The 18,281-nt window shown below is 48.9% G+C and overlaps 1 protein-coding gene across 11 annotated transcripts in view; it reads right to left on the bottom strand.

The window, feature by feature from the left end:
* DGLUCY (D-glutamate cyclase) overlaps nucleotides 1-18,281 on the bottom strand; it is an 83,879-nt gene that overhangs the window by 32,228 nt on the left and 33,370 nt on the right. For 9 of the 11 annotated variants that reach the window (XM_006157994.2, XM_014591396.1, XM_027775486.1 and 6 more), the window contains 5 exons: nucleotides 16,362-16,494; nucleotides 9,740-9,893; nucleotides 7,434-7,632; nucleotides 4,076-4,223; nucleotides 2,094-2,216 (listed from right to left, as the gene is read on the bottom strand). In XM_006157994.2, coding sequence (XP_006158056.1) covers nucleotides 2,094-2,216; nucleotides 4,076-4,223; nucleotides 7,434-7,632; nucleotides 9,740-9,893; nucleotides 16,362-16,455 — 718 coding nt within the window. In that variant the 5' untranslated portion in view covers nucleotides 16,456-16,494. Of the gene's footprint in view, nucleotides 1-2,093; nucleotides 2,217-4,075; nucleotides 4,224-7,094; nucleotides 7,296-7,433; nucleotides 7,633-9,739; nucleotides 9,894-15,287; nucleotides 15,306-16,361; nucleotides 16,495-18,281 lie in introns of those variants that run through there. The other 2 variants (XM_006157995.2, XM_014591397.2) reach the window with 2 other exon arrangements.

An 18,281-nucleotide genomic window follows, 5' to 3' on the forward strand; every position in this document is an offset into this window, starting at 1 on the left:
CCGTGGTCGACTACGTGGGAGTCCAGCGACATAGCCATTACATTAACTGCTGGTCCCTAGGGAATTATTTATTATTTTTAATGTTTTTATCTCATTACTTGCTATGAGCTAGTGAGGGTGCCTCATGCGCTTCCGCATTGTAATATCTCCCAGGACTTAGAAAAAAAAACGTCCTGTCGCTTTCAATCACCTTGCAAACACCAAGTAAAATAGTTTGTTTAATGGTGTTTCTCAGCTTCCCTTTGGTTTTTGTTTTTGTTTGTTTGTTTTTTAAGAATTACTTATTTATAGGACCAGTAGATGGCGTAATGGTTACGTTGCTGGATTCCCATATAGTCAACCATGGTTCGAGTCCTGGACCCGGTAACTTAAAACTCACAACAGGTACATGTGCGTGTGTGCTGAAGATCCCAGGAGGAGAATGGAGGAGAAGGTATTGCAGTATGGCCATCCCCCCAAGTGGTGATTTCTCACTTTCTGTCTCTCTGTCTGTCCAGCAAGTGTATGCAAAAATCTCTCTTAAAAATTACTTATTTAATTTTATTTATTTTTATTATTTTCTTAAGTTTATCATAGGACCCATGTGCTCATGAGAGAGAGAGAGAGAGAGAAGGAAAGTAAGAAAGCAAACTGCCAAGTGTCAGGTCTGGGACTTGAACTGTAGCCAGCCACATGGAAGTCCAGCGCCTTAACCACCATACCACCTGCTGGCCCCTTTTTATCGTTTTTGCCATAGGGTGTGTGTGCTTGCCAGACAGGAGAGAGACAGAAAGCAAAAGTGAGAAATCATCCCTTGGGGGGAATGGCCACACTGTAGGCTCGTCTCCTCCATTCTCCTCTCAGGATATTGGGCATGCATGCATATGTGCCTGACATGATTTTCAAGTCACCAGGTTCAGGACTTGAACCACCGTTAGCCATGTGGGAAGTTAGTCGTCCTAACCATGACTCTATCTGCTGACCCCTTCCCCTTTGTTTTTAAAGTCTCACTAACCACCAAAACATCTCAGAAAGTCAAGGTTGGTCTTTCTGTTAGAATGGGCTGTAGGCTTCAGTAGATGGGAATATACTTCATTAAAATGCATTTGAGGCCCAGTCGTGGTGATGCAGGCAGTAGGTGATGCTGCATGATACTGGGGCCACAGAGAGGCCCAGCTTTGGCTCCGGACCTGAACATGCCGGGTGTGCCTGTGTCTGCCGTGATCCCGGCTGGCTGGGACGCTGTAGGAAGGATCACAGTATGACAAGACCTGTCGAGGTCACCTCTTTATCCCTCTCAAGGATTAAATAAAAAATAAACTTCAGAATATAGTAAGGCCAGGGCCGGCATGAATGAACAGTTATTTAGTTATACATTTGTTTTCCCATTGGGTCTCTGCTTGTTTTACTTTTTGTTTTGCTTGTTTTTATTTATTTAATTTAAATGGCATGGTGGTTGGGGGCACTGGACTCCCACATGGCCAATTGCGATTTGAGTCCTGGACCTGGTGACTTACTTTCTCACTCCCCCCCCACCCCTCTCTCTCTCACTCTGTCCTTCTCTGATCAAATTAAAATAAATAAAGTTAAGTTCAAAAAATTCTTTAAAAAATGTATAGTAAGCCCAGCCCGTAGCCTATTGGTTAAGAGAGCTGAGCTGGATCCCGTACGGCTGCCTGTGGTTCGAATCATTGCCCCGACACACCCTAGTGCATGCGTGTGCACGCCCCAAATCCCAACAGGCTGGAGAAGTAGAGAAAGAGGGATTGTGCCTTGACCACGCTCCCTGGGAGGTGAAGGGAGGATTAGCGGTGGGGGAAGGATGTTGTGCTTTTCCCCCTCTCTCTGTCTCCCCATCTCCCTGGTGAGTGCACACACCCTCTGGCAAAAAAAAAAAAAAAAACGCTATTAATATCTGACAGCTGCTCTGTGAGAAGCCCTGGGATTAAAGAATGAAATCAGAAAACTCATTGAGGGTTGTTGGCTTCTGTTTCGTGTTTTGTTTCGTGGCTTTATTTCCTAAATCATTGCACTGTAAGCCTGTACGTTCAAGAACCAGAGACCCCTGGGCTCTGTCCTAGGTCGAGTCATTGCCCCCTTGTGCCCCAACATACCGCAGCTGCCGACAGCTTCAAGACTGGTCAGGTGAGAAGGCCAGAACACTGGGACATCCCCCGGTTGACACACCGCAGGCTCCCCGAAGTCAGGTTTGGAAAGTTCTTTGATTCCCAACAGTTCTGCAGGGACAAGAAAAGGTAATTTTCTCAGCAAGTTCCATGCATGGAGAACACCCTAAGTTATGGTCCGTTATGACTCTGGTTGTAGGATTATTTTAGATGGTATTTGAAAAGGAGGGGGAGACTAGGAATCGCGTTTTAACAGCTCGGGATACACGGTAAGGGCTGTACCCTGTTGAGGGCTACAGTTTTAGGACACAGAATCTCTGGTTCCATGTGATTTCTGGAAGGAGTCTTGGGTGCGCTTAGCCCGATACGTCCCTCGTACAGACTGCGAGCAAAGCCCGTGTTTGTGAGCTTACTTTGATCCAGATCCAGTCATGTGACATGGGCCTAAACTCTGTCGCTTGACCAACAACAGCACTGCTGACCCTGGCCCGCCATCGAGGGGCTGACGAGGACAGCGAGATGGAAATAGTGTGTCCAGCCAGTCCCATGGGCGAGAGCACAGTTCAGCGGACGACCTTCTGGTGCAGTGCTGAGGCCACCTTCACGTGGCAGGACAGTGAGTGCAGGCTGCGTTTTTACAGAATGCCAGGCTTTGTCTGGTTTTGTTTGCTACGCAGCCGAGCAAGTTCAGGTGTACTCTTGACGCTCACCCAAGGCCCAATCCGAAGCTTTCATCAGGCCTGGGCAGCTTCCAGATGTTGGCCTTTCATCCTTAGACCTAGGAACTTACGCTCAGATTGAGTTAATGTACTGAGATGAGTGGATTTCAGTTTGCATGAACATGTATTTAGCTATTCATTTGTTTTCCCATTGGGTCTCTGCTTGTTTTACTTTTTGTTTTAAAATTATTTATTTTATTTATTTTTATTATTATTATTTAAAAAATTTAACCAGAGGGACCAGCAGTTAGCGTAATGGCTATGTCGCTGGACTCCCACGTAGTCAACTGCAGTCCAATTCCTGGACCCGGTGGCTAAAACTCACGCCGGGCGCATGTGCATGCATGCCCATGATGGAGAATGGAGGAGAAGGGATTGTGGTGTGGCCATCCCCCCTGGGGGGTGATTTCTCGCTTTCTATCTCTCTGTCTCTCTCTGTCTCTCTGGTGAGTACATGCGCTCTGTAGCAAAAACCTCTAAAAAAAAAAAAAAATGACCAGAGAGAGACACATACAGAGAGAGAAGGAAAGTGAGAAAGCAAGCCACCAGGTCTGGGACTTAAACCATGGCTAGTAATGTGGAATGCAGCACCCCAACTACCATGTGGCCAGTGGGTACATGTGCTCACCAGAGAGACACTGGGGGAGAATATCCACCCCACACACACCCCAAGTGGGGCATGGTCAGGCATAATCTCTGTCCTTCATTTTTCCATCCCATTGGGATTTGAGGCACACACACACATGGGCCTGGCATGTTTTTAAAGCGACTGGGCCAGGATTCAAACCACTGTCAGCCATGTGGGATCTGACTCCCTTAACCACTACGCTACTGGATGACCTGAATAAACATGTTAAACAAAGCCATCTCCTGTGAAAATGTGCCACTGAACAGCAGCCCAGATTACAGGCTGCTTCGAGCTCAAATCTAGACAATGAGTCCACTGCCACTCTGCCTCCCCCACCCCCAGGTCCATCCAGAGCTCCAAACAGTTTACGTTGATCACAGATCCCCAGGCGGTGAGGCTGGCCATGCGGCCAAGGGTAATCCTTTAAACCTGAGGGCCACCTTCCACCCCAGCCCTGATTCTGCTGCTGGCAACTTTGAGCAGTGCCCTGGGCCTTCACCCCATGAGACACTTAGGAGAAGTGACAAGCCATGGACGCCCAGGAACGTGGCAGGTTCCTGTCTGCTTCTCAGGCCCACGCCCAAAAGTGGCCATCGGAACCCCAAATGGGTGTGAGTGCTGACCTGGATCTCCAATGTGAATGGGTTGTCCTTGCTCACCCTCTGAGCAACAGGCCTGCACCAGCCTCTCCAGCTTGTCCTTGGGAACAGGCCTCATTGTGACCACCAGGTGGCAGCAGAAGCCAGCAGTGGCCATGCAAGGCAAAGTGGTCTGGTGAAAAAAAAAAAAAGGCAAAAAATGTTAAAAACTGGACAGAACACAGATCCAAGCCCTGTATGGTAATGCAGGTGGATATAAAAAAGGTTGCAGTATCTGTTACAAAAATATCACTTCTCTCTTACATGACCACGAGATGAGGTTTGTTGGTAATTACTGGTTTAAAACATTAATCTGAACTTGGGCAGCGGTGGACCCCTAGTCAGAATGAAGTTTCTAACCTGACAATAGAAAGCACGTAGGATTTCCAAGGAAACCAATGATGTTGCGAAGGAAGTTATCAAATTATGGAAAAACGTGAAGTCATGTGAGAGCTTCTTTGTTAAAAGCTTAAGGAGCCAGGGACCAGCAGTTAGCGTAATGGCTATGTCGCTGGACACCCACATAGTCGACCACGGTTTGAGTCCCAGACCCATCAGCTTAAACTGACACCAGGCGCGTGTGCGTGCTTGCCTAAGATCCCGAGAGGAGAATGGAGGAGAAGGGATTGCAGTGTGGCCATCCCCCCTGGGGGGTGGTTTCTCGCTTTCTGTCTCTCTGTCTCTCTCTGCTGGTGAGCACACGCGCCCTATAGCGATAAACCTCTCCAAAAAAAGAAAAAAAGAAACCTTAAGGAGCCAGACAGTCAATCTGTTACCACTGTGATTTGGAAGCAGTGATTACTATATAGGATACTTCATTTATTTATTATTTTTTTGGAGAAGTTTTTGCTATAGGGCGCGTGCGCTCGCCAGAAAGACAAGAAAGACATAGAGACAGAAAGCGAGAAATCACCCCCCAGGGGGGATGGCCATGCCACAATCCCTTCTCCTCCATTCTCCTCTAGGGATCTTGGGTAAGCCCAGCGTGTTTAAGCCACCAGGTCTGGGACTCGAACCACGGTCAACTACATGGGAGTCCAGGGACATAGCCATCATGCCAACTGCTGGATACTTCTGTGCTATCAGGAAATAGGGTAATGTGATAACGCACGTATCCCTGACTTCTCTGGACGGCCGCAAGGCTGCAGTGTCTCTGACGTGACTGCCATTGTTACCTATGTTCTTGATGAAAGGAAATGCTAAAACTTCAGTTTGAGGTTATAAAAACAGAAATGCAAAATTCCTTCTCATCCAATTTCATGGACTCTCTGAAATTTTCCTCTGAATCTCAAAGGGCCTGTGGACTGCAGGTAGGAAGCTCTGGGACAACAAGAGGCAGAGGGACACAGGGAGCCGAATGTCACAGGAGGAACTGCTGTCTGCCGCATCGGGGCAGCTGTCCCCAGCCCCACCTGGTGTTACTCAGTTCTCTTGCCTTCGTAGAAGTTGCCTGGGATGACTTCTGTGGCTTTCGCTGGGGGTATCTTTTTCCACCCCCAAACAGTTTTCAGTTCCTGCGATGAGGCTTAGGGAAGATTCGGGCCTTGGCCAGGACTATAATCCACCAGGACAGCCTGGGCCCCCACTAGAGGGGCTTAGTCTTACTCGCCACAGCAGCAGGGTAAAACCTCAGTGTGCCTGCCAGCATGGGGTCTGCCTAAGAGCACCCAGGACAGGGAATGGGCTCCTGGCAGGGCCACTTGCAGAGCCAGGCAGGGCCCCCGAGGCGGAGGCATCTTCCAGCAGGGGTGCTGCATCCTTTCAGGGCCGTCTATGAGATCCGAGATGGCAGCTGGGGGCAGAGGTGTCGAAGTTAGACTGACAACTATTTGGTCCTCGGTGGCGACAGTGAGGTGTCTGGAGAAGAAAGGACTGTGTTGCACACTTACTCCTCGCCCCACACGCATCTGTGCAAAGCACTTTTCACCGCCACACCTCTGTGGTCGCCAGTTTCAGAAGGAAGCCAGGGTTCTGGGTTGCAGCCTGGCTCCTGACCTCGGCAAGTCCTTTTCTCTCTAGGCTTCAGTTTTCTCGTGGAAAAGGAGAGGCTGTGCACGCTGAGCCGTGAGGCCCTCCCAGCTCAGCTGGCTACAAATATGGCGTGTTCTTGGCCAAACCCTGCATGGCTCCGTCCCTAGTCTCCCCAGCTTCAGAAACACTTTCCTCTCGAAAGGCCGCTCAGGCTCCGGGCAGCCTTTTTGCTGCAGACCAGAGGCAGCTTAGGCCTCTCTGGCAAGAGCCCAGACCAGGACATTTTAATAAATGACCCAGCGCCCAGGATGAAATCTCCAATCTGAATGGCCTCCGTAAATATAGACAGTTGGAGCCCGGCCCCTCTCATCGGCTGACCACTGGCCTAGCAGGGTGAGTTCTCAGACTGCCAAAAACTCATCCGGCAGGGGCAGTGGAATGAGAAAAGCTGGTCCTCTCCCTTTGGCAAGTCAGTTCTGGAAGGAAACTTCAGGCACAACAGCGCGTCCCAAGAGAGGCCGACCACACTGGCTGTGACCACCACTGGCCACCTCTGGCCAAGCATGTGACCCGACTTTCTGAAGACAGAACCAGCTGCAGCCGGTGGCCTGGCCGAGGCTCTGCCACAGATCCCTGGGCAGTTACAGAGCCAGGCTCACTCTTCCTGAGACCATGGTCACCCAGCCCAGGAGGAATTTCAAACATCTCACTGAGAGGCCCTCCAGTAAAAGAGCCGAAGACATTCCAAACCAGTGTGGTTTTCACAGCTGCACTGATCTGTCAAAAAGCCACACTGGGGACTCAAGGCAGTCCCAGAGGTGGGTGAGAGAGAGGCTGGTGGTCCCACTTCCCCAGATGAGGAAACAGGATCAGAGAAGTTAACAGCTTGTCCAGGACTGCACAGCTAGACAGTGGCTGGGACAGGACTAGAGCCTACACCTTCTGCATCCCAAGCCGGTGCTCGCCCCTTGCAGGCAAATGCAAGTCGATCCACAATTTCAAGCCATCCTGTCCTAGGGGATTGTGTCCTTACCTTGTATGCACCCATGTGGCCAGGATCTGCCGAGTGTCTTCTAGGGAGCCCCACCTTCTCCAAAGCCCCTTCCGGGGAGAAGCTGTAGCCCAGGACAAAGGCCACCATGTCCTCCAGTTGCTCCTTATAATCCTCCAGCGAGGTCAGGCTGCCTGTGCAGGTGCCGAACTCATATTTCTGGAACTGGGGACAGCCCATCCTGGGGACACAAGGGAAAGCTCACAGGCCCCGATCTCAGCCTACACCTTCTGCATCCCAAGCCGGTGCTCGCCCCTTGCAGGCAAATGCAAGTCGATCCACAATTTCAAGCCATCCTGTCCTAGGGGATTGTGTCCTTACCTTGTATGCACCCATGTGGCCAGGATCTGCCGAGTGTCTTCTAGGGAGCCCCACCTTCTCCAAAGCCCCTTCCGGGGAGAAGCTGTAGCCCAGGACAAAGGCCACCATGTCCTCCAGTTGCTCCTTATAATCCTCCAGCGAGGTCAGGCTGCCTGTGCAGGTGCCGAACTCATATTTCTGGAACTGGGGACAGCCCATCCTGGGGACACAAGGGAAAGCTCACAGGCCCCGATCTCAGTACGGCCCTGACAATGCACTTTGTAAAGGACTGGGGACAGAGAAGAGGATGTGGGGTGCTGAAAGTCCAGGCACTGGCACAGTCAGGGAATGTCGTTTTCAGTCGGGGCCTTGCCTGGCGTCCTTCAATCTTACCGGACTGGAAACTATGGAACAGCCCCCACCTACCAGCCCATTATATCTCCTACAGCTTCAACCCAAGACCAGCCAACCCAGCAGGGAAAAAATCAATGACTCCCTTTTTAGGTAGGGCCAATGGGCCAAACATGAGAGAGGACATGTCCCAAAAGGGACAGAAGACATGTCAAGGAACCTCTAAAGTGCCAGCAAGGGGAGAAGCCTTTCTTTCTCCTTTGAGAAACTCTCCTGTCAGGTGGAAAGACATCTGATTTCAAAACTCACTCCAAAGTTTTTACTGAGCCATTCTTCCACACCGGGCACATGCCAGCCAACGGGGCCACAGTGAGAGAGCACGTCATCCCAGTCCTTAGGGAGCTCATAGCCCTGCTCTGGTAGGTGGGGACGCATTGAAAACAGAACAGCAAAGGAAACCATCTAATCTCCTGCGAGGGAACACAGAGAAGGGAAGAACCCATTCTCTGCCACAGAGGAGAAGTGGTGGGTCTCGAGGCATGAGTAAGAGTTCACCAGCTGGGTAAGAAGGGAAGCACACCTGGCAGTGGGAGCAGTAGCTACAAAGTATGGAGGCGTTCAGCAGCACGGCCCACTGAGGAGCCGCTGCAGGGGTCTGCAAGGTGGCAGCGCTGGCGGTACTGGGGAAAATGTAAAGGAGCAAATTTGGGCCCAGAGGGGGCCTCCAAAGGATCTTCCAGTCCCTGGAGTTCACACAATGACAGTGGTAGAATGTTCCTGGGGGTTTTCCATCTAGACAAAAGATTAGAGAGGACTGTAGTGTCCAAGCCAGAGTAGAAACTGAGCTGGGCCAGGCTACCATGGTCCTTTTTTTTTTTTTTTCTTTAGGGCGATTTTTCATGTGCATTCACCAGAGAGACAGAGGGAGACAGACAGTGAGAAATCACCCCCCAGGGGGAATGGCCACGCCGCAATCCCTTCTCCATTCTCCTCTTGGGATCTTGGGCACACGCGCACACGTGCCTGGCGTGAGTTTTAAGCTGCTGGGTCTAGGACTTGAACTGTGATGGGAGTTCAGCAATGAAACTATTACACCATCTGCTGGTCCCCACCATGGGTCTTTTTTTTTAAGAGAAGTTTTCACTATAGGGCGCGTGCGTTCGCCAGACAGACAGAGAGAGACATGGAGACAGAAAGCGAGAAATCACCCCCCAGAGGGGGATGGTCACACCGCAATCCCTTCTCCTCCATTCTCCTCTCGGGATCTTGGGCACGCATGCACATGCGCCCGGCGTGAGTTTAAGCCACTGGGTCCGGGACGCGAACCGTGGTCGACTACGTGGGAGTCCAGCGACATAGCCATTATGCTAACTGCTGGTTCCCACCCACCATGGGTCTTAAGATCAGGCTGGGTCACTGAAGAATTTTAAATAGTAAGCTCACGTGATCAGATTGAGGCCAAGCAGAAGATGGGGGCATAGCAGGAGGGTGAGACTAGGGCAAGAAGGCCAGTTTAGATGAGCGCAAACGCTTCAGTCTGACTCTGCTTTATGAGGACCATGCAGTCTTGGGGTTCTCCTCAATCCCGCCTGCTGTGCCCGCACTGTGCAGCTTGGGTCTTCTTCCCGTGCCAACGTTCTCCCCTCTGCAAGGGGAAAGGTCAGGAAAGGGGGAATAATATGGGGAATCTGGGGGCAGTCACGTTTCCAAACTTGCTTCCCCAGGCTGCTTCTGTGTAGCTCCTTTGCTTTCCCTTTACAAACACCAGCTCTGGGCGCAGAGAGCCACTGCGAATGCTTCCAGGTCATCCACCGACCTGCTGGCTGCTAGCTGCCGTCCAATGGACTCCTGTTAATGGCTCCATGGAGTTGCTCACTTTGTTTTTCGTTCTCTAAGTTCCTTCTCAGTGTGGGAGCCACTCTCTGTTGTCCCTGGAGTACTCCCAAACTTCAACCCCCAGAAACCTGGGCTTTTACCTGGTGTCTGGGGCAGTATCTTGGGTAGGCAGTGTCCACTTTCCTGGCTCACTTTGGCCCAGCAGGGGCAGAGGACCAGTGTTGGCCTGGCAGAACTCTTTGAAGGCAGGTGCAAGAGTCTTGTGCAGGACCACCAGGCTGGCGCGTCGGAGCCCTGGGTTTGGTGGGAGAAGGCACAAAGGCACTGTCAGTTGCTTCCTGACATATCCTTTTAAATTTAACTTTTGATTAGACATTATGTATACCCAGAAAAGTGTACAGAAGTGCACAGCTGGGTGCATTTGTACCCACATATCCAGCGTCCAGATCAAGAAACAGAACAGGGTTGGTCCCCTGGCACAGGGCCACGGCCTTTGCATGGGGAGCCAGATCCCACATGGCCAACTTGGTCCCAGAGGCTTATTAAAACATGCTGGGTGCGAGAAATCACCCTCCAGGGGGGATGGTCATGCCGCAATCCCTTCTCCTCCATTCTCCTCTCGGGATCTTGGGCACGCACGCACATGCGCCCAGCGTGAGTTTAAGCCACTGGGTCCAGGACGCGAACCATGGTCGACTACGTGGGAGTCCAGTGACATAGCCATTACGCTAACTGCTGGTCCCACCTGTGGTTTTCATCTGCACTACCCTGCTGACGGGGGCGGCTGAGGGCCTTTTCATGTTTTATTGGCCATTGGGTACTCCTTTTGGGAAAGATGTGTTTGTATCCCCCCCTTTTTTTAAAGGAATTACTTAATTTTACTTATTATTATTTTAAAGAATTATTTTTTTTATTTATTCTTTTTTTTTTTTTTTTGAGAGGTTTCTGCTATAGGGCACAGGTGCTTGCCAGAAAGACAGAGAGACAGAAAGTGAGAAATCACCCCCCAGGGGGAATGGCCACACCGCAAGCCCTTCTCCATTCTCCTCTTGGGATCTTGGGCATGCACACACACATGCACCTGGTGTGAGTTTAAGGCTCTGAGTCTGGGACTTGAACTGCAGTTGACCATATGGGAGTCCAACAACATAGCCATTATGCCAACTGCTGGTCCCAATTCATTAATTTGACCAGACACACACACACACACACACACACACACAGAGAGAGAGAGAGAGAGAGAGAGAGAGGGAAAGTGAGAAAGCGAGCCACCAGGTCCAGCACTCGACCTGTGATTGACCATGTGGGTGTGTCCCATGCTTTAACCACCACACCTGCTGGTCCCCTATTATTATTTTTTTTAACTTGACCAGAGAGAGAAAGGGAAAGTGAGAAACCTAGCTGCCAGGTCTGGGACTCGAACTATAGTCAGCCATGTAGGAGTCCAGCGTCTTAACCACCACATCACCTGCTGGCCCAACACTTTTTTCTTTCTTTCTTTCTTTTTTAAGAGAGATTTTTGCTATAGGGCTCATGCAGTCACCAGAGAGACAGACAGAAAGGAATCATCCCCCGGGTGGATGACCACACTGCAATCCTTTCTCCTCCATTCTTCTCTCTGGATCTTGGGCATGCATGCACATGAGCCCAGCATTGAGTTTTAAGCTGCCAGGTCCAGGACTCACACCATGGTTGAATGCGTGGGAGTACAACAATGTAACCATTATGCCATCTAGTGGTCCTGACCCTTTGCTTTTTTCTTTCTTTCTTTTTTTAAGTTTATTTCATGAGAGGGACAGAGCGAGAGAGAGAGAGAGAGAGAAAGAGAGATCCCCAGAAGATCTTCGTGCCATAATCCACTCCAAGCCTTAGCCAGCCCAGACCACATGCCTTGGACATAAACCTAGGTCCTTGTTGGTCCGGGATCACAGAGTATGGTGCTACAGTTGTGCCACTGGCTGGCCCTATTTGCATACGTTGTCTGGGTGGATTCTTGACCAATCAAATTTACAGGATCCTCGACTCTCCCTTTAAAGAGACAGCTCTAACAGAACTATAGAGGAAGACCCTCACTAGCACACCACCACCTCTGGAGGCAACTGACCATCCTCTGGAATGGGAAGTCTTCTGCCTTTGGAGGCAAAGAAACTTGGGCTTGAATCCTGACTCTAACAAGCCATGTTACCTTGGGCAATGTCTTGTAGCTCTCAGCCTCAGTTTTCCTATCTGTAAAATGGAAGTTATCAGCCCAACCTCAAAGAGGCGGCAGTGAGTTAATGTATGTAAATTACTTAACACACTGGTGTCCAGAGGCAGGAGGGGAGTTACATTCAGTCAGTGGAAGCCTGTATATCCTGTAAAGACATTTAAAATTATGGCACAGAAGACGTATTTAATGATTATATTAAAAGGTGTTTGTGGGGCCAGTGGGTGGCATAGTGGTTGAGGCGCTGACTTCCACATGTCCAAACGTGGTTTGAGTCCTGGACCCGGAGACTTGAAATTCACACTGGAAGAGAATGAAGGGGAAGGGACTGCGGCGTGGCCATCCCCCCGGGGGGTGACTTCTCACTCTCTGTCTCTCTGTCTCTCTGGCAAGCACACATGCTCAATATCTCACTTTAGAAAAGCAAGGGTATTTGTGGCCTATCACTAAAAGAGTGATACTAGGTAACAAAACTGTACGTTTGATATATTCTTTTGTATAAAAGAGATGAGAGGAAGAATTAGAAGGAAATACATCTGCATGTTAATCATGGTTGTCTCCAGGTGATAAGTCTGCAGGAGATTTTAATTATTTTTTTCTATGCCTTTCTCAATATTCTAAAATTACACACATAGGGTATGTGCGCATACCAGAAAGATAGAGAGAGGGAAAGTGAGAATTCACCCCCTGCAGGGGGGTCGGGTGGGGAGATGGCCACACTGCCATTCTTTCTCCTCTATTCTACTCCTGAGATTTTGGGCCCACACACACATGCGCCCAGAAGTGATTTTCAAACCTCCAGTATGGGACTCAAACCACCGTCAGCCATGCCAGAGTCCAGTGCCTTGACCACAACACCTCCTGCTAGCCCTTGGATATTTCTTTTCTATAATAATATTGCTAGCTAGCATTACTGGGTGTCGGTTATGTGCCAGGCTCTGTGCTGGGTAATTTATGTACGTGATCATCTACATTTTATGGATGAGGACAATAAGGTTTAGAGACATGAAATGACTTTTCCAGGGTCACACAGCTAGTGTGTGGCACAGCTGGGCTTTAAACCTGGCACAGGTGACCCTGAGTTCCCCTCATTTTCTCAATGCATAATACCCACTGGGCTACAGGTACTGGGTCCCCTAAAATGCACCCACCATCCCTTGCAGCACTTTTCTCCTCGGGAAAGTGGGGAGAAGCAGGTGCCAACATCTTCTGGGAAAAGTTCACAGCCAGCTCCTGCTGGAACCACCCCAATCCCACATGCTTGCCGATGCTACAGACAGACTTTCCAAATGAGGGCGCTCTGGATGCACCCCCACTGCTGGACGCTTTCTCTAGCGAGCCCTCATGGCCCCAGAAAGGATCTGAAGCGAGGTGAGGGGGACACAGCCAGCTCAGAGGCCTCCCCAGCCCCACCCACCCACCTCTTACCTCCAAAGCCTGTTGTGAGAACAAATTGGATTTTTAATACAATAAATGGGGGATATTATGCATACAAAGCTTCTTTGTTTCCTTTTCAGTTAAATGCATTTCAGAGGGCACTCTGCGTTGGCTTTGTTCATCTCCACCACTGGAAATGTAGCTACCGGGCACAGAACAGAGGGCTCGGTGGCCCCTTTTTGGATTGAGCATAGACCACAAAGGCCTCGCCTTTTGGTGAAGGTGCTTTCTGGCTCCATGTGATCTGGGCACTCCCTGATCGCTTGAACGCCATCTAAGCCGTGACACTTCCTCTTTGTGGAGAGTCATGGAGATATTCCTCCAAGTCCTTTTACCCAAAAATCCATTTTAAAAACTTAACAGGAGGAAAACCTGCCCATTCATGTTCCTAATCTGACTTAAAGCTCCAAGGCAGAAGGTAGGTCCAAGCTGGAGTTTCCAGATGCTTAGTAAAATGAGCTGCTCTCGCCAGAGCAACCACAGTAGGTAACGTGGATCGAGCCTTTCCCCGACGTTAGCTCAGGTTCCCCTGACAGTTCTGTGGGTATGAGTCTGCGGCTACTTTCATTTTATAGATGCTTAGAGTAGTTACACAGGATGCCCACAGCTCCTCTGTGAGTTAGGAACAGGGCCAGGACTCACACCCAAGCTGTCTGACTCCAGGGTCTAAGCCCCGCTGCTCTGCTCTGTGCTCCCTGAGGTCCTCACATGCAGCTGCCCATCTGGCATCAAGCTTGTGAGTGCTGATTGTATTTGTAGATTGTAGTAGACTGTTTTCTGGGTGACTCTCTTTATATAAACTATGCTTCTCTGTACTCACACCCTATGGTAGCCCCTTCCCCCTGGACTCTGGCTTTGGCCACATGATTTGGTTTGGCCCAAGGGACACCAATAAGAGTGATGTTAGCAAGGTTTAATACATGCTTGTGCATTAGGGCTTATCCTAACAAAGTGTTAATATAATGTTTCTTAGAATCCTGAGCTAAAGTTTGTCTACCACTGCTGAAGAGGGTTCATAGAGAAAAAGAAATCGCAAGCTATTCTAGCCATCCCAGTGGACATGAGATATGAAGAAGTCAGCTTGGATGGTCACCACATGGAGCAGAAGAACCACCCTGCTAAGCCCAGCTTTGATTGTAGAATTGTCATAATTATACAAGTCACTAAGTTTTGGGGTGACCTATTATGCAACATAGGATAACTCTGTTAGGACATAAATAACAATAGGGCCAGATATGTCAATAAACTAAATGAAAATGGTCTTGCTCTAACACTTGGAAATACTGTTGCTAGTTTTTCCTTTGATGTGTCCACCATAACTAGAAAGCCTTTTTTATTGTGAAATATTGCTAGGACATAGGTGAATGACAAATTCTTTTGCAAGACCGTCCCAGGTGCCCCTCCTGGGAGACAGTGGAGAGAAGAGGACTAGAGAATAAGACCAATCAAAGGTAGGGCGAATTAACCTGACTCGAAGTCAGATTAAAATAAAACATCATCATGGGCCATCAGGTGGCGCGGAGGTTAAGGCCCTGGATCCCACATGGATGACTCTAGGGTTTGAATACTGGACCTGGCGGCTTGAAAATCAAGGTGGAAGTGTGGGGATGTGTGTTTGTACGTGCCCAAGATCCCAAGAGGAGAATGGAGGAGAAGGGACTGCAGCATGGCCATCCCTCTGGTGGGTGATTTCTCTCTCTCTCTCTCTCCACTCCCCTTGTCTCTGGCAAGTACACATGCCCTACAGGAAAAACAAAACAAAACAAAGAAACAAAAATACAGCATTATCAGGGTCACTTTTCCCAGGAGGGAAAACCCTTTTCACCATTTGGTGCAAAGGTGACCAAGAACTGGGTGGCACTAGATCTGACCCATACAGTGAGGTTTCCACACCTTGAGTGTCATCCAGGTGCCAGTTCTGTCTGGGTAGTTAATCATGTAGCTCTTTCTTTTGCCCATGCAGAAGTTGGAAGTCTAGGAATTTCTGGCTCCTACACAGCTGATATTTCTAGGATTTTTTTCTCCCAGTATCTAGCATGACTTACCCCCAGCCATACTGGCTGGGTTTTTTGTGTGCTGAAGAGGGTTCATAGAGAAAAAGAAATCGCAAGCTATTCTAGCCATCCCAGTGGACATGAGATATGAAGAAGTCAGCTTGGATGGTCACCACATGGAGCAGAAGAACCACCCTGCTAAGCCCAGCTTTGATTGTAGAATTGTCATAATTATACAAGTCACTAAGTTTTGGGGTGACCTATTATGCAACATAGGATAACTCTGTTAGGACATAAATAACAATAGGGCCAGATATGTCAATAAACTAAATGAAAATGGTCTTGCTCTAACACTTGGAAATACTGTTGCTAGTTTTTCCTTTGATGTGTCCACCATAACTAGAAAGCCTTTTTTATTGTGAAATATTGCTAGGACATAGGTGAATGACAAATTCTTTTGCAAGACCGTCCCAGGTGCCCCTCCTGGGAGACAGTGGAGAGAAGAGGACTAGAGAATAAGACCAATCAAAGGTAGGGCGAATTAACCTGACTCGAAGTCAGATTAAAATAAAACATCATCATGGGCCATCAGGTGGCGCGGAGGTTAAGGCCCTGGATCCCACATGGATGACTCTAGGGTTTGAATACTGGACCTGGCGGCTTGAAAATCAAGGTGGAAGTGTGGGGATGTGTGTTTGTACGTGCCCAAGATCCCAAGAGGAGAATGGAGGAGAAGGGACTGCAGCATGGCCATCCCTCTGGTGGGTGATTTCTCTCTCTCTCTCTCTCCACTCCCCTTGTCTCTGGCAAGTACACATGCCCTACAGGAAAAACAAAACAAAACAAAGAAACAAAAATACAGCATTATCAGGGTCACTTTTCCCAGGAGGGAAAACCCTTTTCACCATTTGGTGCAAAGGTGACCAAGAACTGGGTGGCACTAGATCTGACCCATACAGTGAGGTTTCCACACCTTGAGTGTCATCCAGGTGCCAGTTCTGTCTGGGTAGTTAATCATGTAGCTCTTTCTTTTGCCCATGCAGAAGTTGGAAGTCTAGGAATTTCTGGCTCCTACACAGCTGATATTTCTAGGATTTTTTTCTCCCAGTATCTAGCATGACTTACCCCCAGCCATACTGGCTGTGTTTCTGATGCTTGATTTCTTCTGCAGAATCAAATTCCTCACGGCAGAGGAAAGGCAGGGCCTCAGGTGAAGCATGGAGGATGTCGTGACATCCCTGAATGGGCCGCAGAGAATCTGGGTGAGAAGAGTGGGAACACGTGAGCGAGCACAGCCTCCCTGCAGACGGCAGCTCCAGCACCAGACCCCACCTCCCACGCTGTGCCTGGGGCTGGCCTGGGTGGGCACTGCTTGAGCCCCTCCTTTCTTGGTCACATCTCAGTCTCCGATGAGAAATTCCTAACACATTGTGACCTTTGCTTATGTCCTTTCCCCGAAGGTCTCCGTTTCCCCTTCTGGAAGGCCATCCCATTCCTCAGAAGCTCCTGCACCGTGAAGTGGCCAGCAGGCTCATGCTGGGCCACGGGGCCTGGAGCTGCAGCCTAGAATTCTCCCTGACTCCGGAGCAGAGTGCAGTCGCAGCCTGTGCCCACAGAAAGCACCCTCTCCACTAGGGGTCGGACGGACAAGTGATGACTACTGTTTGTAATCACCAAGGAAATAGCTGATTTTCTGTCTGCATTTACCTTCTGTTATTTAAACTCAGGTTTCTAGAAGGTAGGGACTTAAGACACTTTTTCTATTTTTTCTCTTAATTGCCAGAGGGCACATGCACTCACCAGAGACAGACAGAGATAGACAGAGAGAGTAAGAGAGGGAGAGAAAGGAACCTCCAATGGGATGGGGTCACACTGCAATCCCTTTCCCTCCATTTCTCCATCCTCTTGGGATTTAGAGCATGCACACATCTGCCTGGCCTGTCTGTCAAGCCACAGGGGCCAGGATTCTACCACAGTGCACCATGTGGGATCCAGCCCCCTTAACCACCAGACTATGAGAATGGCCCTAACATTTTTTATGGTTTCCCCTGCCCGCTTGAGGCTTGGGGCCTTATACAAGGTTTTTGGCGTATGAATAGGTATCACAGATTTTTTCAAAAAATAGAATGCTTTTACAGTTTTTGCCATAAAGCAGGTGTTACCATGCTCCATAATTGAGTTTTAAAAAATAACTTAAATAATAAAGATGGTCTCAAGATATAAGAAATTACACTCAGAAAATAATCCTATTGGGGCTGGCAGATGGCATGGTGGTTAAGGTGCCAGACTTCCACATGGCTGACCACGGTTTGAGTTCCAGACCTGGCAGCTTGTTTTCTCACTTTCCCCTTCTCTTGTTCTCTTTCTGTCTCTTTGGTCAAATTAAAAATAAATAATAATAACAAATAAAATTAAATAAATAAATATTTTTTTAAGAAAGAAAACAATCCTATTAGTTGACTTCTATACCCTAGAAAGAGAAGATTCAATATGTCAGCAAAATCTGTAGCTACGAAGTCGCATTACATTGGCCTCTGTGGCAGAGCCCACATCCTTTTAATCCAGGTATACCCGGTGCTGGGGCCAGACAGGGCTGGGATGGTCAGGGCAGTTGGATCCCACATGGCCAATTGCCCAGTTTGAGTCCTGGACCTAGGGGCTTGAAAACACGCTGGGCAGGCGTGTGTCCAAACTTCCAATAGGAGAATGGAGGAGAAGGTATTGTGACATGATCACCTACCCTGGGTGGGGGGTGCTCCCTCTTGCTCTCTCTCTCTGCCTCTTTCTGGCACATGCACATACCCTATAGCAAATTTAACATATATTCTAGTATATATACCTAATACATATATTATATTCCTATATGTATATCTTTTTCTTTAAGTGCGACTCATTTCTTTTTATTTTTTTATTTTTAAATTATTTTTATTTAATTTTATTTATTCATGCATTTGTTTTTAATTTGACCAGAGATAGACACAGAGAGAGAGAGAGAGGGAAAGTGAGAAACCAAGCCACCAGGTCTGGGACTCAAACCATGGTTGG

This window comes from Tupaia chinensis, unplaced genomic scaffold (assembly GCF_000334495.1).
Source record: "Tupaia chinensis unplaced genomic scaffold, TupChi_1.0 Scaffold000568_1, whole genome shotgun sequence".
Taxonomy (NCBI): domain Eukaryota; kingdom Metazoa; phylum Chordata; class Mammalia; order Scandentia; family Tupaiidae; genus Tupaia; species Tupaia belangeri.